The following is a 21,178-nucleotide window of genomic DNA, read 5'->3' as shown; positions in this document are numbered from 1 at the left end:
TGAAGCCATGTCCTCCTACATCCAGGAGAACTTACAAAAGGGCTTCATCCGTAAATCTACGTCTCCAGCTGGCGCTGGATTTTTCTTTGTTCAGAAGAAGGACGGTTCCCTCCGCCCATGTATAGACTATCGGGGCTTGAATAAGGTGACCGTTAAGAACCGCTATCCTCTTCCGCTTATTCCTGAACTATTCGACCGTCTTCGTGGAGCTAAGATCTTCTCCAAGCTGGATCTCAGGGGAGCATATAACTTGGTCCGTATTCGTAAAGGAGACGAATGGAAGACCGCTTTCAACACCAGAGATGGGCACTACGAATATCTGGTCATGCCATTCGGCCTATGCAATGCCCCAGCGGTCTTCCAGGAATTCGTGAACGATATCTTCCGAGACCTCCTCTATGTCTGCGTCATTGTCTATTTGGACGATATTTTGGTCTTCTCCCCGGACCAGCAGACTCATGTGGCACAAGTGCGTCAGGTCCTACGAAGACTACGGGCCAACCATCTATACGCCAAGCTAGAGAAGTGTGTTTTTCATCAGCGCAGTCTTCCATTTCTTGGCTATATCGTTTCCGACCAGGGTCTACAAATGGATCCAGCCAAGCTCGCAGCTGTCCTTCAATGGCCACGCCCTGTGGGACTTAGAGCTATCCAACGTTTCCTTGGCTTCGCCAACTATTATCGGCAATTCATCCCTCACTTCTCTACCCTGGTCGCACCCATAGTGGCTCTCACTAAAAAGAAGGCGGACCCCAGACGTTGGCCTCCAGAGGCCGAACAAGCCTTCAATAGCCTCAAGTCTGCCTTTGCCTCTGCTCCTGCTCTGGTCCGCCCGGATGTCTCCAGGCCGTTTTCTCTCAAGGCCGATGCATTATCCCGAGCATCCGATGTCATGGGGCAAGAGGAATCTCCTCGTCACATAATACCTCCCGACCGCCTAGTACCAGTTGCCACTTCTGCTCTGCAGAGACTGCCTCCCGGGAAGACTTATGTGCGCCCCGCACTCCGTAAACGCATCTTGAAGTGGGGGCATTCCTCTTTGGTAGCCGGGCATCCAGGAGCCCAAAAGACCGGGCAATTGATCTCCCGTCACTACTGGTGGCCCAATCTCCTCCAGGATGTCAAGGATTTTGTGGCTTCCTGTGCAGTCTGTGCCAGGAATAAATCTCCCCGTCTAAGACCTGCCGGCCTACTATTGCCCTTGCCAGTCCCGGATCATCCCTGGCACCACATTGGGATGGATTTCATCACAGACCTACCTCCATCTGCGGGCAATACAGTTATTTGGGTGGTGACGGACCGCTTTTCTAAAATGGCTCACTTCGTGGCCCTTCCTGGTCTGCCCTCTGCTCCTCGTCTGGCTCAGTTGTTCTTCCGACACATCTTTCGCCTGCATGGACTTCCTCTTCACATTGTGTCCGACCGAGGCTCTCAATTTGTCTCTAAATTTTGGCGTGCCCTATGCTCGCAACTCCAAGTGAAGCTGGACTTCTCATCGGCCTATCATCCTCAAACTAACGGGCAAGTGGAGAGAGTCAATCAGATTCTGGGTAACTACCTACGCCATTTTGTTTCCAGCCGCCAAGACAACTGGTCCGATCTACTCCCATGGGCAGAATTCTCATATAACCATTTGGACTCGACTTCCACAGGCAAGTCCCCTTTCTATGTGGTCTACGGGCATCATCCTCGTCCTCCTCTGCCTCTCTCTCCATCCTCTGAAGTCCCAGCCGTGGAGGAGTTGTTATCTGACCTGCAATCGATCTGGGAACAAACTCGACAGTCCTTACTCAAAGCTTCTGAACGCATGAAGGACCAGGCTGATAAGAAGAGGAGACCTGCCACGAATTTCCTCCCAGGTGACAAAGTCTGGCTCTCGGCCAAATATGTCCGACTCAAGATCCCCAGTTACAAGTTGGGCCCTCGATTCCTCGGTCCTTTCTCGGTGCTAAGACGCATCAACACTGTCACCTACAAACTCCGCCTACCCCCCACTATGCGGATTCCGAACTCCTTCCATGTTTCCCTCTTAAAACCAGTGGTCCTGAACCGGTTCTCCGATAGGTCTTCGTTCTCTGCTCCTCAAGCCGTCTCTGACGACGTCTACGCTGTTAAGGACATTCTGGCCATGAAGACTGTCAGAGGGAGAAGGTTCTTCCTGGTGGACTGGAAAGGATTTGGTCCTGAGGAGAGGTCCTGGGAACCCGAGGTTAACATCCTGGACCAAGATCTCATCAAGAGGTTCCTGCAGGTTAGAAAGAGGGGGAGGCCAAAGGGGGGGGGTACTGTCACGGCCGCGGCGGCGTCCCGTGCTCCGGGCCGCCGCCGCGACCTCCCTCCATCTCATGCAGCTGCCAGGGTCCCGGTGCAGGGACCCGGCGCTGCTACATGTTCGGCCCCGGGGGGCGTCTTACCTGGTCCCGCTCCTGCCTCCGTCTGTGCCGGCCGGCGCGCGCGTCCCCGCCTCCTAGGGCGCGCGCGCGCCGGCTGTCTCGGATTTAAAGGGCCAGTCCGCACCTAATTGGCCAGTTGCACCAATCACTCCCTATTTATTCCAGCCCTGCCCCACTACAGGTGTTGGAGCCTCTACATGCTTCCCATAGCGTTTGGCCCAGCTCCCTGTTGTTCCTGATTCCCGTCCGTTACCTGGTTCCCAGTCCCTGTTCCTGATTCCTATCCGCCACCTTGTCCCTAGTCCTTGTTCCTGGTTCCTGTTCCCCTGCATCTCCATTGCTCCTGTGTATAGCCTGTCACCTGCGGTTACGTCCACTGGCCTCTGCAGCACCATCTCCTGCCTACTGCTCCTGCCACGCCTCGCCTGCCGTCACCAGCAACCAAGCCAGGGGTAGCGACCTGGGGGTCGCCTGCCGCAGCAAGTCCATCCCGCCTTGCGGCGGGCTCTGGTGAAAACCAGCGGCCCCTTAGACTCCGCTCCCTGGGGAGGTTAGTGCCATCGCTGGTGACGGTCCAGTGGATCCACTAGTCCAGGCGTTACAACTGGGTGGGAAACTGACAGCTCCTGATGCCCATCGACATGTGGGAAACACTGTGTAGAGCTGCATGTAACAAGGGACCAAGAAGAGATAAGTGAAAAATTAATGAATAACAATCTAAACGGAGTAAATGTAATTGCATCTTATGAGAAAGAATAAAACGGGACATAAAGCAATAAAGTTGTGGTTTACTAAAGAATAAGACTTATGTGTATAGGATGATACTGGGGGGAGGGGTTATGTATATAGGGTGGTACGGGGGAGGGGTTATGTACATAGGATGATACTGGGGGAGGGGTTATGTACATAGGGTGGTACGAGGGAGGGGTTATGTACATAGGATGATACTGCGGGGAGGGGTTATGTACATAGGGTGGTATGGGGGAGGGGTTATGTACATAGGGTGGTACGGGGGAGGGGTTATGTACATAGGATGATACTGCGGGGAGGGGTTATGTACATAGGGTGGTACGGGGGAGGGGTTATGTACATAGGGTGGTACGGGGGAGGGGTTATGTACCAAGGGTGGTACGGGGAGGGGTTATGTACATAGGATGATATTGGGGGAGGGGTTCATCACTTACTGTATGTTTCCTTGTCCTTATTCTTCTGGAAAGAATATTTGAACATTTTAGCTATTTTTCTCTTTTTTTAGAAATCTAGAAAAGAATCATTGCAGAAACCCAGATGGGGAGTCCATGCCGTGGTGTTATACCACCGACCGGGCCACGCGGTGGGAATACTGTAATATCCCGAGCTGTGAGGCTGATGTCCCTGCCGGTAAATCCATTCATTACATTAATCTAGATGAGCTGGACGTGTAATCACTAACAATGGCGGTCGTTACTAGGAATATTACACAGCAGTAATACGTGTCTATTTATGTATATATTATGGCCTCCTGACTCCAGGCACAGTCGCTGATGATCACCAAGAGAGTCTAGGCACATTGGCCAATAGTCACCAAGAGAGTCCAGGCACAGTGGCCTATGGTCACCAAGAGAGTCCAGGCACAGTGGCCAATGATCACCAAGAGAGTCCAGGCACAGTGGCCAATAGTCACCAGGAGAGTCCAGGCACAGTGGCCTATGGTCACCAAGAGAGTCCAGGCACAGTAGCCTATGGTCACCAAGAGAGTCCAGGCACAGTGGCCTATGGTCACCAAGAGAGTCCAGGCACAGTGGCCAATGATCACCAAGAGAGTCCAGGCACAGTGGCCAATAGTCACCAGGAGAGTCCAGGCACAGTGGCCGATGATCACCAAGAGAGTCCAGGCACAGTGGCCTATGGTCACCAAGAGAGTCCAGGCACAGTGGCCAATAATCACCAAGAGAGTCCAGGCACAGTGGCCAATAGTCACCAGGAGAGTCCAGGCACAGTGGCCGACGATCACCAAGAGAGTCCAGGCACAGTGGCCGATGATCACCAAGAGAGTCCAGGCACTGTGGCCAATAGTCACCAAAGAGTCCAGGCACAGTGGCCAATAGTCACCAAGTGAATCCAGGCACAGTGGCCGATGATCACCAATAGAGTCCAGGCACAGTGGCCGATGATCACCAACAAGCACCCACTAGAGACTTCCAGTTCAGGCGCGCACAGGATGGCAGCACTGTGAAGGAGCTCCCACAGTAACTCGCTATGGACTCGGCTCCCAGCTGTTACCGATTACCACGGTAAATACCAGAACACCTGACATACTCCTCTACCCGTCAGGGACATGGAGAAACAACAGCAGCGCGCTGGGAAGCAACACAGAGCCCCCTCTTCCTCTATACCTCTCCCACAGAGGGAGAAAACAAAATCCAAGATGGCGCTGTCTCCTCACACAGCAACGTAGCACCTCAGGAGACACAAATATAAATCATTCACCTCCTGCGTCTTCTGAAAAGGTCACAAATGACCCCAACACTGAATCTTTTATCCCTGGACTGTCTATTTGCTGTAAATCACTAGCCATAGAAGTGGCCAAAATAATAATAATACCAGACATTACTGCTTCCCTCAGAATTACCACAGACCCTAGGGTTACAAGGCTCTTGTCAAGTAGAAAGGGCACATGGTATAGGCCCTCCAGCAAACACTATTACCCTTCTAAATAGGCTACTAACAAACCGAGACAAGTGATAGTCAAATATCTTAATTATGCAGATAAAGCTGCTATTTTACTGGCGTTCAGGAACCTGAAAACTGAAGTTCTTATAAGAGGTCACAAAATTCTGATATTCAATGACTATTCTGCTACAGTAGTCCAAAAACCAGCAGTTTTAGCTTCAGATGAAGTCTTCAAAATTCTTCTTCAAAAATGGTGGTCACAGTTTTGCGACACTAATTCACAACAACTCCTATACTGTTCTGGGAAACCGCCAAAGCCGACTAAGGGGCGATAGCAAAGAGTAAACGCCCTATTTTCCATATCAAAAATGTGAAAGATCATAATGGTTTATTACATTCTGATCCAAAAACTATTTCTAATATTCTTCAAAAATTTTACCGATCCCTTTACTCCTCTGATCTTATAGATCCTTTAGCAGGTCAACAGTTTCTCCAGTCTCTGAATCTTCCCAAATTGGATGAATCTTCTCTGGCATCATTAAATGCCCCCATCTCTCCTGAGGATATCTCTAAAACAATATCTTCCCTTCATAATAATAAAACACCAGGGCCAGATGGATTTAGTAGAGAATTTTATAAAGTTCTAAATACTGATCTGGTTCCAACTCTCCCTCGACCAAGCGATGCAATACATAGATAATAGCTAGAGACCGATATTACCAATAATACCAGTATATAGGAAATATTATAACCATACATATTACCGCCATACTGTTACTAACCAAATCCTGTGTACTGAGACCAATATTACCAATAATACCAGTATACAAGGGGGAAATATTACTGCCACACCACAACCATCACCACCATATTGTTACTGACCAAATCCAGTATACTAAGACCAATAAAACACAGTACCAGATTACAAGTAACAAATAATAACACCACATACTGACTAACACCACTGCTACTGACTAACATCCACTGTACACAGATCACCATCACCTCATCCAGTCATATAGAGGCTGACCCAGCCCCACACAGGTTCTGTACTCTATATACATTACAGTGCAGTTATATCCAGTGACTCACATTGGACGTCTTCTCTAATCAGAGTTTTTCCCTTTTCATCTTCTCCTCCATTTGCCCTGGGCCGTTATTAGAACTTCTCCAAGCCATGAATCCACAGAATCTGACAGACAAACATATTAGGCTCCTCATACTGGCACCATCCTCATCTCTATACACACTGCACATCTGTATTGGCCCCTTTACACCCTCATTAAAGTGACTGTACCACCAGGCCCAGGATGAAGCACTGGAGGCGGCCGACCCACCCTTAGTGGGAAGAAACCCCAGCCCCTCTGTATCCCCTATAGTATACACCGCCCCCCTGTGTAGTCCCCCTTATAGATGCCCCCCTCTGTGTAGTGTCCCTTACAGATTGATCATTTCTGTGTATTCCCCCTTACAGATGCCCCCCTGTGTTGTCCCCCTCTGCCCCCCTTTTAGATGGCCCCCTGTGTTGTCCCCCTTATAGATACCCTCCTTACGAGGCCTCCCCTTATAGATGGCCCCCTTATGTTGCCCACCCCCCTTATAGATGCCTTCCTGTGTTGTTCCCCTTATGTTGCCCCCCTTGTAGATGGACCACTTATGTTGCCCCCTCCCTTTTAGATAGCTCCCTGTGTTGCCCTCCTTTCAGATGGCTCCTCTATGTTGTCCTCCTTATGTTGCCCCCCCCCCCTTATAGCCGGCCCCTCTGTGTTGCCCCCTTATACATGCCCCCCTTATGTTGTCCCCCATATTGATGCCCCCCCCCTTGTAGATGGCCCCTCTGTGTTGCCCCCCTTATACTGCCCCCCATGTAGATGCCCCCACTGTGTTGTTCCCCTATATATGCCCCCCTTGCAGATTGCCTGTGTTGTCCTTTTATATTTGTCCCCCGAAAAGCATATAAAAACAAAGAAAAAAAACTCTCCTAACACCTCGCTCCCCCGTCGCAGCTCCCTTCTCATCTATTCTTCTGAGGTGTCGGACGGGCCCCCGGCGATGCTCAGCTTCCCAGTGGTGTCCCCGGCATTCCCGGGCAGCATATGCACAAGAGAGCTCAGTGTGCGCCGCCGGGGCTGTTACTTCCGGGTCAGGGAGCGACGCGCTCCCTGACCCGGAAGTAACAACTCCAGTGCACACAGCTCCCTGGTGCCTATGCTGCCCGGGAATGCCGGGGACACCACTGGGAAGCTGAGCATCGCCGGGGGCCCGTCCGACACTGACTCTTATGACCACAAGCAAAAGAATGCTTGCAGTCAGGTCGCAGCGGCGACCCCTGCGACCACGGTAGCCACCAAGTTGGCTTTATAAAGGGCCGCTCAGCGATAACTCATATTAGGACAGTTCTAACCGTACAGGAAGTAGTACGACAAAGGGAAAATCCAAACCATTCACCAGGACTGCTTGCCTTAGACGCTGAAAAGGTATTTGATAATCCTAACTGGGAATGGATGGATATGACCCTCTCTCGTTATGGCATCACAGGACCTTTTAATGATCTTATCTCTACCATATACAATAACCCAATAGCTCGCATTCATACACCTGGATTCTTGTCTGACACTTTCCCAATCCTTAAAGGAACCAGACAAGGTTGCCCAATGTCCCCCCTTCTTTTTGATTTAGCATTAGAGCCCTTAATTAGATTTCTTCTCCTCACACCTGAATTTAAAGGCATTCAAGTAGGCAATGAAGAAGTACGTATAGCTTGCTTCGCTGATGACGCCTTATTATTCCTAGAAAATCCCACATCTCACATCCCTGGGGTTTTAAAAATCTTGAAAAACTTTGGCTCATTTTCTGGTTTTAAAATTAATATTACTAAAAGCCAATTGTTACCCTTATTACCCCACTTGGCTCCCCATATTACCCTGAAGGTATAGGTATAGCAAAACAACACCTTTTATATTTAGGAATTAAAATTGGACGTACCCCTTCTTCTCTCTACTCATTAAATTATATCCCAATCTGCAAAAAAATAGAACAAGAACTTGATAGGTGGAAAAATTTACCCCTTTCAATCTTAGGCCGTATTCATCTTATTAAGAATATGTCATTTGCTAAATTATTGTATCCCTTACAAATGATCCCCTTACTGCTAAAACATAAAAATATTTCCCGAATTTTGACCTCCAAATTTATTTGGAGGTCAAAACGACCAAGAATAGCATACGATACTCTCAGCCTCCCCAAACATAAAGGTGGTGCCCAATTACCTAATATCAGATTCTATCATTTGGCCTCCATTTTCAGACACATCAGAGACTGGAGTAACGGTACTTCTTTCCTTTCTAATTATTCCTTGGAGTCTGCTCTTTCTTCTCCTTGGCCTTTGGCTTCGCTTCTTCACTTCTCTATTTCAGAACTACCCTCACATTTAAAACACAATGTTATTATCGCTGATACCGTCGCCACATGGAAAGCCAGAGTCACTGTCGTTTTTTGTTTTTTTTTGGCAGAAATCAATAGTCCAGACGATTTTAAGAAACTTTGTATTTGGGTTTATGCCATTATCTGCATTTAAAAAGCCTTTTCCCAGCCCCCCCCCCCCCTCTCCTCTTTTCCATCCACTGCAAAATATCAGGAAATTGTGACTTTTTGCATCAGACGTCCCCAGTCTGGTCTATAAAGAGGGGGGAGGAGGGAGTTAGCCGACAGCAGAGAGCAGAGAACAGAGGATTATAGGCACGGAGCTGGGTGACAGTTGTAATCAGAGCTCAGAGAGGTCAGTGCTGACTGTCAGAGGAGATAGAGGGGTGAGGTATTTGTAGATTTACTCTTTGTTGTCCTGTTTTGGTCTTTTATTTAGCTCTCTCCATAGGAGAACAATGAAGACAGGGGAGAGAGCTTTAAACTGCTTTTTCATGATAAAAATTAATTTTTCGGCTAATAAACCCAATTACAAAGTTTCTTAAAATTGCCTGTACTATTGATTTCTCAAATTTTTCACGAAAGTGACACTTTAACCTCTTAAGGACATATGACGTACCCGTATGTCATATGTCCTCATTAGCACTTCAAAGCGGGGCCGCGCGGCGACCCCGCTTTGAAGCGCTGCGGTCCCGGGTGCCGCGTGTAGCCTGGGACCGCCGCTATTAGCGGGCACGGTCTGATCACCGTGCCCGCTAATTAGCTAATCGGAGGCAGCTGTCAAAGTTTACAGCTGCCTCCGATTACCGGAGGCAACCTTTCCCTGGGGTCTAGTGGGGGAGATCGCTCCTCCGGGACGTTGTCCCGGAGGAGCGATCTCCCTGTCTGATGCCGGCCGGGGACTCGTCCAAGATGGCACCGTCCCCTTCTCGGCACTCGTTTGTTTCCGGCTGCAGCAGCCGAAAGCAAGCGAGTGCCGATCTCATTGATCTTTGCTGTATATCTATACAGCAAAGATCTCAATGAGAGATCAAAGTGTATATACTAGAAGTCCCCCAGGGGGAATAACCCTAACCCCAGGGGGGGAATAACCCTAACCCCAGGGGGGGAATAACCCTAACCCCAGGGGGGGAATAACCCTAACCCCAGGGGGGGAATAACCCTAACCCCAGGGGGGGAATAACCCTAACCCCAGGGGGGGAATAACCCTAACCCCAGGGGGGGAATAACCCTAACCCCAGGGGGGGAATAACCCTAACCCCAGGGGGGGAATAACCCTAACCCTAGGGGGGCTTCTAGTATATGTGTAAAAAAAAAAAAAAGTGTTGTTTATAGTAAAAAGCCCCCACCCCTAATAAAAGTCTGAATCACCCCCCTTTTCCCAGGTTTTAAATAAAAGTAAACAAATAAACAAATAAACATGTTTGGTATCGCCGCGTGCGTAATCGCCCGAACTATTAATTAATCACGTTCCTGATCTCGCACGGTAAACGGCGTCAGCGCAAAAAAATCCCAAAGTGCAAAATTGCGCATTTTTGGTCGCATCAAATCCAGAAAAAATGTAATAAAAAGCGATCAAAAAGTTGTATATGTGCAATCAAGGTACCGATAGAAAGATCACATCATGGCGCAAAAAATTACACCTGACACAGCCCCATAGACCAAAGGATAAAAGCGCTATAAGCCGGGGAATGGAGCGATTGTAAGGAACATGTATTTGTTAACAATGGTTTGAATTTTTTACAGGCCATGAGATACAATATAAGTTATACATGTTATATATCATAGTAATCATAACGACTTGAGGAACATATATAACAAGTCAGTTTTACCCCAGGGCGAATGGCGTTCAAACAAATGCCCCCCAAATAAAAGAAACTAAAATTGGCCCCGTCCTTAAGAGGTTAAAGAAACTCATCATTAGGAAATGCTGGATGCAATCCGCAACAAAGATGTTTCCACAAAAAATTTCATTAAAATTTTTTTTCTCATAAAGGTTATGTTGCAGGAGGAGAGGGAAGCTGTTATGAAACACTTTTGTAATACTGTTTGGTATCAGACGGCGGAGGCAAAGGCCTACGAGTACTCAGCGTTTCTTAATTATATTAAAGGAGAAGTCCGGCCAAAATTAATTTTTGATATGTTGTTACTTATGAAAAGTTATACAAATTTCTAATGTACATTAATTATGGGAAATGCACATATACTGCTATTTCCCTTAATTTAGTAGATCAGGAAGTGTTAGAAATATCTCTGAAGAAGTGACGTCACGACCCAGGGTGTAATTCCTATGGAGTGTCCAGCAGGGGGCGCTCTCTATATAGAAGTCTATGGGACTTTATTGTTTCTATGGGTTTCTATGTAATGTAATGTAATGTAGTGTACAGTGCTTTATTGAATGAATACATCTATGGAATACTTTGGGAGCAAGTGTCCTTGCTCCCCAAAGTATTGCATAAATGTATTCATTCAATACATTCAATACACAGTAAGCCCGCCGATCCGCCGCATTTCCGCCGAATTTCCGCCGCATTCCCGCCGATCCGCCACACGCTGATCCGCCGCATTCCCGCCGATCCGGACCATATACATTGAACTACAGCTCCCATCATCTGCTTCTAGTATGAACAGGTGATGGGAGCTGTAGCTGGGTAATGGATATGACATGCCGCCGGGCGCAGGGGGGAGCCGCTCAGTACACAGGAGCGCTCCCCCCTCCTCCTCCTCCTTCCGTGATAACTTCCGCCTATACCAATGCTGACTCCCTGCCTGGCCACCGCTCTCCGCTCACATATACCGGCTCCCGGCATCAGCGCGGACACCAGGATGCATCGGGAGCCGGTATGTATGGGGGGGAGAGCGGAGAGCGGCGGCCAGGCAGGGAGTCAGCATTGGTATAGGCGGAAGTTATCACGGAAGGAGGAGGAGGAGGGGGGAGCGCTCCTGTGTACTGAGCGGCTCCCCCCTGCGCCCGGCGGCATGTCATATCCATTACCCAAGCTACAGCTCCCATCACCTGTTCATACTAGAAGCAGATGATGGGAGCTGTAGTTCAATGTATATGGTCCGGATCGGCGGGAATGCGGCGGATCAGCGTGTGGCGGATCGGCGGGAATGCGGCGGAAATTCGGCGGAAATGCGGCGGATCGGCGGGCTTACTGTGTATTGAATGTATTGAATGAATACATTTATGCAATACTTTGGGGAGCAAGGACACTTGCTCCCCAAAGTATTCCATAGATGTATTCATTCAATAAAGCACTGTACACTACATTACATTACATTACATAGAAACCCATAGAAACAATAAAGTCCCATAGACTTCTATATAGAGAGCGCCCCCTGCTGGACACTCCATAGGAATTACACCCTGGGTCGTGACGTCACTTCTTCAGAGATATTTCTAACACTTCCTGATCTACTAAATTAAGGGAAATAGCAGTATATGTGCATTTCCCATAATTAATGTACATTAGAAATTTGTATAACTTTTCATAAGTAACAACATATCAAAAATTAATTTTGGCCGGACTTCTCCTTTAAAGATAGAGATTCGTTATCTACATTTCTTTCTATTCTGTAGATCAGTGCTTCTCAAACTGTGAGGCGCCCCCTAGTTGTTGGTGAGGCGCCCCCTAGTTGTTGGTGAGGCGCCCCCTAGTTGTTGGTGAGGCCCCCTAGTTGTTGGTGAGGCGCCTCCTAGTTGTTGGTGAGGCCCCCCTAGTTGTTGGTGAGGGCGCCCCTAGTTGTTGGTGAGGCCCCCCTAGTTGTTGGTGAGGCGCCCCCTAGTTGTTGGTGAGGCCCCCCTAGTTGTTGGTGAGGCCCCCCTAGTTGTTGGTGAGGCGCCCCCTAGTTGTTGGTGAGGCCCCCCTAGTTGTTGGTGAGGCCCCCCTAGTTGTTGGTGAGGCCCCCCTAGTTGTTGGTGAGGCGCCCCCTAGTTGTTGGTGAGGCGCCCCCTAGTTGTTGGTGAGGCGCCCCCTAGTTGTTGGTGAGGCGCCCCCTAGTTGTTGGTGAGGCGCCCCCTAGTTGTTGGTGAGGCCCAGCGGAGGAGTCAGTTTTCACAAAAATAACCTATGATCTGCACAGTCCTTTTGCCGTTTGCAAAAATGTCCATTTTAAGAACATTATTAATTTATTTTGTACTTGCTTTATTAGTATATAGAACGTGGGAGACAGGTGAGAGGCAGCCTGAGCATTATACTCGGCTTTTAAATGGACTTTCACCACATGTAGTGAGGCCCAGGCCCTATTGGTCAGTCTGGTGAGGCGCGGGCATTGCCTTGGTCTGTTGGGTGAGGCGCGGGCATTGCCTTGGTCTGTTGGGTGAGGCGCGGGCATTGCCTTGGTCAGTCTGGTGAGGCCCCGGCATTGCCTTGGTCAGTCTGGTGAGGCACGGGCATTGCCTTGGTCTGTTGGGTGAGGCACGGGCATTGCCTTGGTCTGTTGGGTGAGGCACGGGCATTGCCTTGGTCTGTTGGGTGAGGCACGGGCATTGCCTTGGTCTGTTGGGTGAGGCACGGGCATTGCCTTGGTCTGTTGGGTGAGGCACGGGCATTGCCTTGGTCAGTCTGGTGAGGCACGGCATTGCCTTGGTCTGTTGGGTGAGGCTCCAGTAGAAAAAGTTTGAGAAGCACTGCTGTAGAGCATTCATTTTTGTTCTTAAGATTCTATTGTTCTTTGTAGCAAAATTGTTTTCAAACTTACTATATTGTGTCCTGTTTATATCTTCCTTTGACTGTATTGTTATTGATAAAATTTGAAAAATCCAATAAAAATATTTGTGGAAAAAAACCGAGCACCCACTAGATCTCTCCACACCAACAGCAAGGGAGTTACACCAGTTGGCTTCCCAACCACTTCCAGTGGCCACAAACTGGTCATAGAGGGCGGGAGTCCTTGATCTGAGGATAATTGTGAGTTCCAGAGGTGGGAGCCATATCTAGAAGACATTTCCTGTGGATATGTGATAAGTCTCCCAGATGGGTAACCCTCGTAGAAACAACCAATGCGTTCTATCCTTTGGTTGTGGTTGTGGATGCTGTATGGTAGCTTATCATACATTGCAAGAACTTTTAGTGATTCACTTCTATATTAATAAAGTCCTGTTCATGTTGTTGTGTTTTACAGTCCAACCTTCACCGACCGCGACCTCCGACATTTCTGAATGTTACACTGGAAATGGCGACACGTACAGAGGTACAACCTACCTGACTATCTCAGGGAAAAGATGTCAGGAGTGGAGCTCAATGGTGCCGCACAGACACACAAGAACACCAAAGGATTATCCGAATGCGTAAGTAACGTTCTCTATGTATATTATTATATATCATCTACTATCAGCTCTATGTATATTATTATATATCATCTACTATCAGCTCTATGTATATTATATATCATCTACTATCAGCTCTGTATATTATATATCATCTACTATCAGCTCTATGTATATTATTATATATCATCTACTATCAGCTCTATGTATATTATTATATATCATCTACTATCAGCTCTATGTATATTATTATATATCATCTACTATCAGCTCTATGTATATTATTATATATCATCTACTATTAGCTCTGTATATTATTATATATCATCTATCAGCTCTATGTATATTATATATCATCTACTATCAGCTCTATGTATATTATATATCATCTACTATCAGCTCTATGTATATTATTATACATCATCTACTATCAGCTCTATGTATATTATATATCATCTACTATCAGCTCTATGTGTATTATTATACATCATCTACTATCAGCTCTATGTATATTATTATATATCATCTTCTATCAGCTCTATGTATATTATATATCATCTACTATCAGCTCTATGTATATTATTATATATCATCTATTATCAGCTCTATGTATATTATTATATATCATCTACTATCAGCTCTATGTATATTATTATATATCATCTATTATCAGCTCTATGTATATTATTATATATCATCTACTATCAGCTCTATGTGTATTATTATACATCATCTACTATCAGCTCTATGTATATTATATATCATCTACTATCAGCTCTATGTATATTATATATCATCTACTATCAGCTCTATGTATATTATATATCATCTACTATCAGCTCTATGTGTATTATTATATATCATCTACTATCAGCTCTATGTATATTATATATCATCTACTATCAGCTCTATGTATATTATATATCATCTACTATCAGCTCTGTATATTATATATCATCTACTATCAGCTCTATGTATATTATTATATATCATCTACTATCAGCTCTATGTATATTATTATATATCATCTACTATCAGCTCTATGTATATTATATATCATCTACTATCAGCTCTGTATATTATATATCATCTACTATCAGCTCTATGTATATTATTATATATCATCTATTATCAGCTCTATGTATATTATTATATATCATCTACTATCAGCTTTATGTATATTATACACTCAGCGGCCACTTTATTAGGTAGACCATGCTAGTAACGGGTTGGACCCCCTTTTGCCTTCAGAACTGCCCCAATTCTTGGTGGCATAGATACAACAAGGTGCTGGAAGCTTCCTCAGAGATTTTGGTCCATAGTGACATGATGGCATCACACAGTTGCCGCAGATTTGTCGGCTGCACATCCATCATGCCAATCTCCCGTTCCACCACATCCCAAAGATGCTCTATTGGATTGAGATCTGGTGACTGTGGAGGCCATTGGAGTACAGTGACCTCATTGTCATGTTCAAGAAACCAGTCTGAGATGATTCTAGCTTTATGACATGGCGCATTATCCTGCTGAAAGTCGCCATCAGATGTTGGGTCCATTGTGGTCATAAAGGGATGGACATGGTCAGCAACAATACTCAGGTAGGCTGGGGCGTTGCAACCATGCTCAATTGTTACCAAGGGGCCCAAAGAGTGCCAAGAAAATATTCCCCACACCATGACACCACCACCACCAGCCTGAACCGTTGATACAAGGCAGGATGGATCCATGCTTTCATGTTGTTGACGCCAAATTCTGACCCTACCATCCGAATGTCGCAGCAGAAATCGAGACTCATCAGACCAGGCAACGTTTTTCCAATCTTCTACTGTCCAATTTCGATGAGCTTGTGCAAATTGTAGCCTCAGTTTCCTGTTCTTAGCTGAGCGGAGTGGCCCCCGGTGTGGTCTTCTGCTGCTGTAGCCCATCTGCCTCAGAGTTGGCCGTACTGTGCGTTCAGAGATGCTCTTCGGCCTACCTTGGCTGTAACGGTTGGCTATTTGAGTCACTGTTGCCTTTCTATCAGCTGAACCAGTCTGCCCATTCTCCTCTGACCTCTGGCATCAACAAGGCATTTCCGCCCACAGAACTGCCGCTCACTGGATGGTTTTTCTTTTTCGGACCATTCTCTGTAAACCCTAGAGATGGTTGTGCGTGAAAATCCCAGTAGATCAGCAGTTTCTGAAATACTCAGACCAGCCCTTCTGGCACCAACAACCATGCCACGTTCAAAGGCCTCAAATCACCTTTCTTCCCCATACTGATGCTCGGTTTGAACTGCAGGAGATTGTCTTGACCATGTCTACATGCCTAAATGCACTGAGTTGCCGCCATGTGATTGGCTGATTAGAAATTAAGTGGTAACGTGCAGTTGGACAGGTGTACCTAATAAAGTGGCCGGTGAGTGTATATCATCTACTATCAGCTCTATGTAAATTATTATATATCATCTACTATCAGCTCTATGTGTATTATTATATATCATCTACTATCAGCTAACATTAATCGTTCCATGCGTTTGCAGCAGCCATCGAAAAATCGTTTTTGTGTCGTTAATCATATCTTTTAAAGCTGACCCTAAAATTGTTGTTAAAGTAAGTGAACCATCAGGTACATTCACTTTAAGTTTTGCCTATAAATAGAATGCAGCCGATACCGTTGTCCTTTCTGTGGAACATGGTCTGGTTCCTGCGCACACGGCCGATTGCCTATTGCCGAGCAGCGGCCAGCCTGCCCCTAGTGTGACGAAACCCCCCCGATTGCCTATTGCCGAGCAGCGGCCAGCCTGCCCCTAGTGTGACGAAACCCCCCCCGATTGCCTATTGCCGAGCAGCGGCCAGCCTGCCCCTAGTGTGACGAAACCCCCCCGATTGCCTATTGCCGAGCAGCGGCCAGCCTGCCCCTAGTGTGACGAAACCCCCCCGATTGCCTATTGCCGAGCAGCGGCCAGCCTGCCCCTAGTGTGACGAAACCCCCCCGATTGCCTATTGCCGAGCAGCGGCCAGCCTGCCCCTAATGTGACGAAACCCCCCCCCGATTGCCTATTGCCGAGCAGCGGCCAGCCTGCCCCTAGTGTGACGAAACCCCCCCGATTGCCTATTGCCGAGCAGCGGCCAGCCTGCCCCTAGAGTGACGAAACCCCCTCCTCTCTGACACATCTCCTTTAGAATCATTGGAGCAGCGTCATAGAGGGGCAGGGGTGTCCTCTCACGGGGGACGGGGCCAGTGCTCGGTAATAGGCCGTCGCTGTGTGCGGGAACCAGGCCACGGTTCAAAAAAATGGACCACAGTACCGGCTTCCCCACACCGGCCCTGTGCTATTCATGTGCAAAACTTAAAGGAAAACTCCGCAATTTTGCGCTGTTTGCTTATTTAACACTTCTTGATGTGGCCAGAGCTGGGGCGGCCTGGTCTTCTTCCTCCTCAGCAGCGTCTTCTAGTGAATGGGAGAGGAAAAGGCTGGTGGTGCACTTGTGCCCTGATTGGCAGAGCCAGCTGGAAGCCATGTTATGCGCTCCAGCCAATAAAAGTCATGCGCACCCGCAGCCTTTTCTCTTTTCTCTCGATCCGAAGACGCCGGCCGGAGCTGACGGGGACGCGGCTGGCGTGCGATTCAAGCCGCGTTCGTCACCAGAGGGATGATGATTATGAACTGTGTGTGTCCGAGTTTTTTTTTTTTAGTCCGCCGGAGTTGCCCTTTGTACTTGATGGTCCATTCACTTTACTTGTTCGCTAAATATTGGCTAATCTTCTGTGTAATTCCACAAGAGAAGCAAGTCAAAAGCGATGGTCTCCATGTAGCGTATACGTCTAAAAACAGCAAACAGCTTAAAAAACCCGGCGTTGCGAGCTACTTTCTCTTAGTCACTGACATTAGACAACATATATATATATATATATATATATATATATATATATATATTTGCAAGATGTAGCGCCCCCAGCTGGGAGCCAACACGGTAGCACCACGTGACCTGCGTACAGAAAGCCGCTGTCACTGCGACAAATGGGAAATCTTCAAATCAGCCGACACATGACATAAGAAGAATGTAAGTGACAAAAAGGTTAGCTGTAGATATAAAAGTTACAAAGAACAAAAATAAATTCTATAAAAAGGTAATAAAAGCAGCAAAAAATTAAAGGCAGATGGACAAAGAGAGCAAAACAAATCCTTAAGGTCGGAGCATATGGAACCTCGAAATAATGGTGATGGGGAGTTGATGACTGGGGATCAAGAGAAAGCGAAGTTGCTGAGGTGGGCGGGGGCCAGTGCTGAGGTGGGCCGAGGCCAGTGCTGAGGTGGGCGGGGCAAATGCTGAGGAAGGTGGGGGCCAGTGCTGAGGTGGGCGGGGCAAATGCTGAGGAAAGTGGGGGCCAGTGCTGAGGTGAGTGGGGGCCAGTGCTGAGGTGGATGGGGCCAGTGCTGAGGTGGATGGGGCCAGTGCTGAGGTGGGCGGGGGCCAGTGCTGAGGTGGGCGGGGCAAATGCTGAGGAAGGTGGGGGCCAGTGCTGAGGTGGATGGGGCCAGTGCTGAGGTGGATGGGGCCAGTGCTGAGGTGGGCGGGGGCCAGTGCTGAGGTGGGTGGGTGGGGGCCAGTGCTGAGGTGGGTGGGGGCCAGTGCTGAGGTGGGTGGGGGCCAGTGCTGAGGTGGGTGGGGGCCAGTGCTGAGGTGAGTGGGGGCCAGTGCTGAGGTGAGTGGGGGCCAGTGCTGAGGTGGATGGGGCCAGTGCTGAGGTGGATGGGGCCAGTGCTGAGGTGGGTGGGTGGGGGCCAGTGCTGAGGTGGGTGGGTGGGGGCCAGTGCTGAGGTGGGTGGGTGGGTGCCAGTGCTGAGGTGGGTGGGGGCCAGTGCTGAGGTGGGTGGGGCCAGTGCTGAGGTGGGTGGGGCCAGTGCTGAGGTGGGTGGCGCCAGTGCTAATAACATGTCATTTAAAGTGTCACTGTCGTGAATTTTTTTTTTGCAGAAATCAATAGTCCAGGCGATTTTAAGAAACTTTGTAATTGGGTTTATTATCCGAAAAATGCATTTTTATCATGAAAAAGCAGTTTGAAGCTCTCCCCCCTGTCTTCATTGTTCTCCTATGGAGAGAGCTAAAGAAAAGACCAAAACAGGACAACAAAGAGTTAATCTACAAATCCCTCACCCGTTATCTGTTCTGACCATCACCAGTGACCTGTCTGAGCTCAGATTACAGCTGTCACCCAGCTCCGTGCCTGTAATCCTCTGTTACTCATGCTCTCTGCTGCCGGCTAACGTCCCTCCTTCCTCCTCCCCCCTTCCCTCTCCATAGAGCAGACAGGGGACGTCTCCTGCAACAAGTCACAATTTTCTGATTTTTCAGAGTGGATGAAAAAGAGGAAGGAGGGGGGGGGCCTGGGAAAAGGCTTTTTACATGCAGATAATGGCAGATTTGGCTAATAAACCCAATTACAAAGTTTCTTAAAATCACCTGGACTATTGATTTCTGCAAAAAAAAAAAAATACGACAGTGACTCTTTAATGTATTGAACTGGTTCACTGTAGATAAGCTCCAGAACCTGATGGATTACACCCCAGAGTTCTTAGGGAACTCGGTTCTGTAATTTATTTACCCTTGTATGAAATATTCAGCGATTCTTTGGGGACTGGTACTGTGCAGAGGGACTGGTGTAAGGTAAATGTAGTGCCAGTCTTCAAAATAGGATTTTGTCCTCCCCAGGTAACTATAGACTGGTAAGCTTAACCCCTTAGTGTTTGCCCAATCCACCGCTCTGGGTAGTTTAACCCTTTACTTACCAAATCCAAATCCTGTGCGCTGTAATGCTTTCCGATGGCGTAACAGTGTCTGAGCATTGGCGGAGGCTACAGCACCAGTTCCGGCTCATAGTAGGGTCACACATAACATGGCATATCGTATATTATGTCACAATCTTTGGTTTTTTTCAGGGGTCTTGAAAGAAATTACTGCAGAAACCCGGATAATGATAAGAGTCCTTGGTGCTACACCACTGACCCCAGTGTGCGATATGAGTATTGTAACCTGAAGAAGTGCACGGAAACACCCGCCAAAACAACAAAACCTACTATAGTCACATCCAGTCCAGGTGAAGCCACCATTTGTCATTTCATGAAACGTTTAACTAAAGTTCCAGTAGAGTAATGTCACCTTGTTATTTATACCCCCCCCATGAGTTATAGGTCACCCCATCTATAGATCCCCCCCCTCCGTCAGTTGTAGGTCACCCAATCATCTATAAGTCACCCCCTGTCAGTTATAGGTCACACCCCATCATTTATAGGTCATCCCCTTATGTATAGGTCACCTCCCCCCCCCCCCCCCCGTCAGTTGTAGGTCACCCAATCATCTATAAATCACCCCCTGTCAGTTATAGGTCACACCCCATCATTTATAGGTCATCCCCTTATGTATAGGTCACCTCCCCCCCCCCCCCCGTCAGTTGTAGGTCACCCAATCATCTATAAATCACCCCCTGTCAGTTATAGGTCACCCACGTCATTTATAGGTGATCCCATTATGTATAGTTTCCCCCCCCCCCCCGCATCTATAGGTTACCCCCTGTCAGTTGTAGGACACCCCCTGCATCTATAGGTCACCCCCTGTCAGTTGTAGGACACCCCCTGCATCTATAGGTCACCCCCGGTCAGTTGTAGGACACCCCCTGCATCTATAGGTCACCCCCTGTCAGTTGTAGGACACCCCCTGCATCTATAGGTCACCCCCTGTCAGTTGTAGGACACCCCCTGCATCTATAGGTCACCCCCCTGTCAGTTGTATGACACCCCCTGCATCTATAGGTCACCCCCCATCAGTTGTAGGACACCCCCTGCATCTATAGGTCACCCCCCATCAGTTGTATGACACCCCCTGCATCTATAGGTCACCCCCTGTCAGTTGTAGGACACCCCCTGCATCTATAGGTCACCCCCTGTCAGTTGTATGACAGCTGCTTTTTTTATCTGGCAGAACATATCCATAAGTGCAGCCACTCCTTGTCTCTTGTCTGTCTGCCTGGTGCCTCGGTTACTCTACCCTGGTATATATCACTAGTGTATATATAGTATATCATTACGATATAAACACTACACTATTAAATGGACACAGCGGTGTACTGCTTCAGCCATGATGGAGCTCACTGTGTAAGGAATTATGATGGATCGAGTCCCACAATGCATCCAGTCTGTGCACCCTATATCACAGGTGCGGGACTCTGGCCGGAGTCATGATGTATTTTAGGCCTTTGAATGTCTGTGTACAGGTGACCCTCCCCTGACATATGAGGAGGAGGTAGAGAAGGATCGGCCATGTTGGATTTCAGTTGCAGGTGAAGTCACTGGCAGCAGCTCTCCTCTCTCCATTCAGAACACCAGCCGAGCCTTCACGTGTACAGGAGAGAGAGGTGATGGTGGGGCGGACAGTCATCCCCCAGCTATCACATGTAG

General features: G+C 47.9%; 1 protein-coding gene across 2 annotated transcripts in view; it reads left to right on the top strand.

Moving 5' to 3' along the window:
* Positions 1-21,178, top strand: part of PLG (plasminogen) — a 169,930-nt gene that overhangs the window by 94,290 nt on the left and 54,462 nt on the right. For both annotated transcript variants that reach the window (XM_069974368.1, XM_069974369.1), the window contains 3 exons: positions 3,649-3,773; positions 13,596-13,761; positions 19,664-19,821. In XM_069974368.1, the coding sequence (XP_069830469.1) occupies positions 3,649-3,773; positions 13,596-13,761; positions 19,664-19,821 (449 nt within the window). The remainder of the gene's footprint in view (positions 1-3,648; positions 3,774-13,595; positions 13,762-19,663; positions 19,822-21,178) is intronic.

Source organism: Dendropsophus ebraccatus, chromosome 6, assembly GCF_027789765.1.
Source record: "Dendropsophus ebraccatus isolate aDenEbr1 chromosome 6, aDenEbr1.pat, whole genome shotgun sequence".
NCBI lineage: Eukaryota > Metazoa > Chordata > Amphibia > Anura > Hylidae > Dendropsophus > Dendropsophus ebraccatus.
The sequence above is the reverse complement of the archived record's forward strand: the minus strand, read 5'-3'. Positions and strand labels throughout refer to the sequence as shown.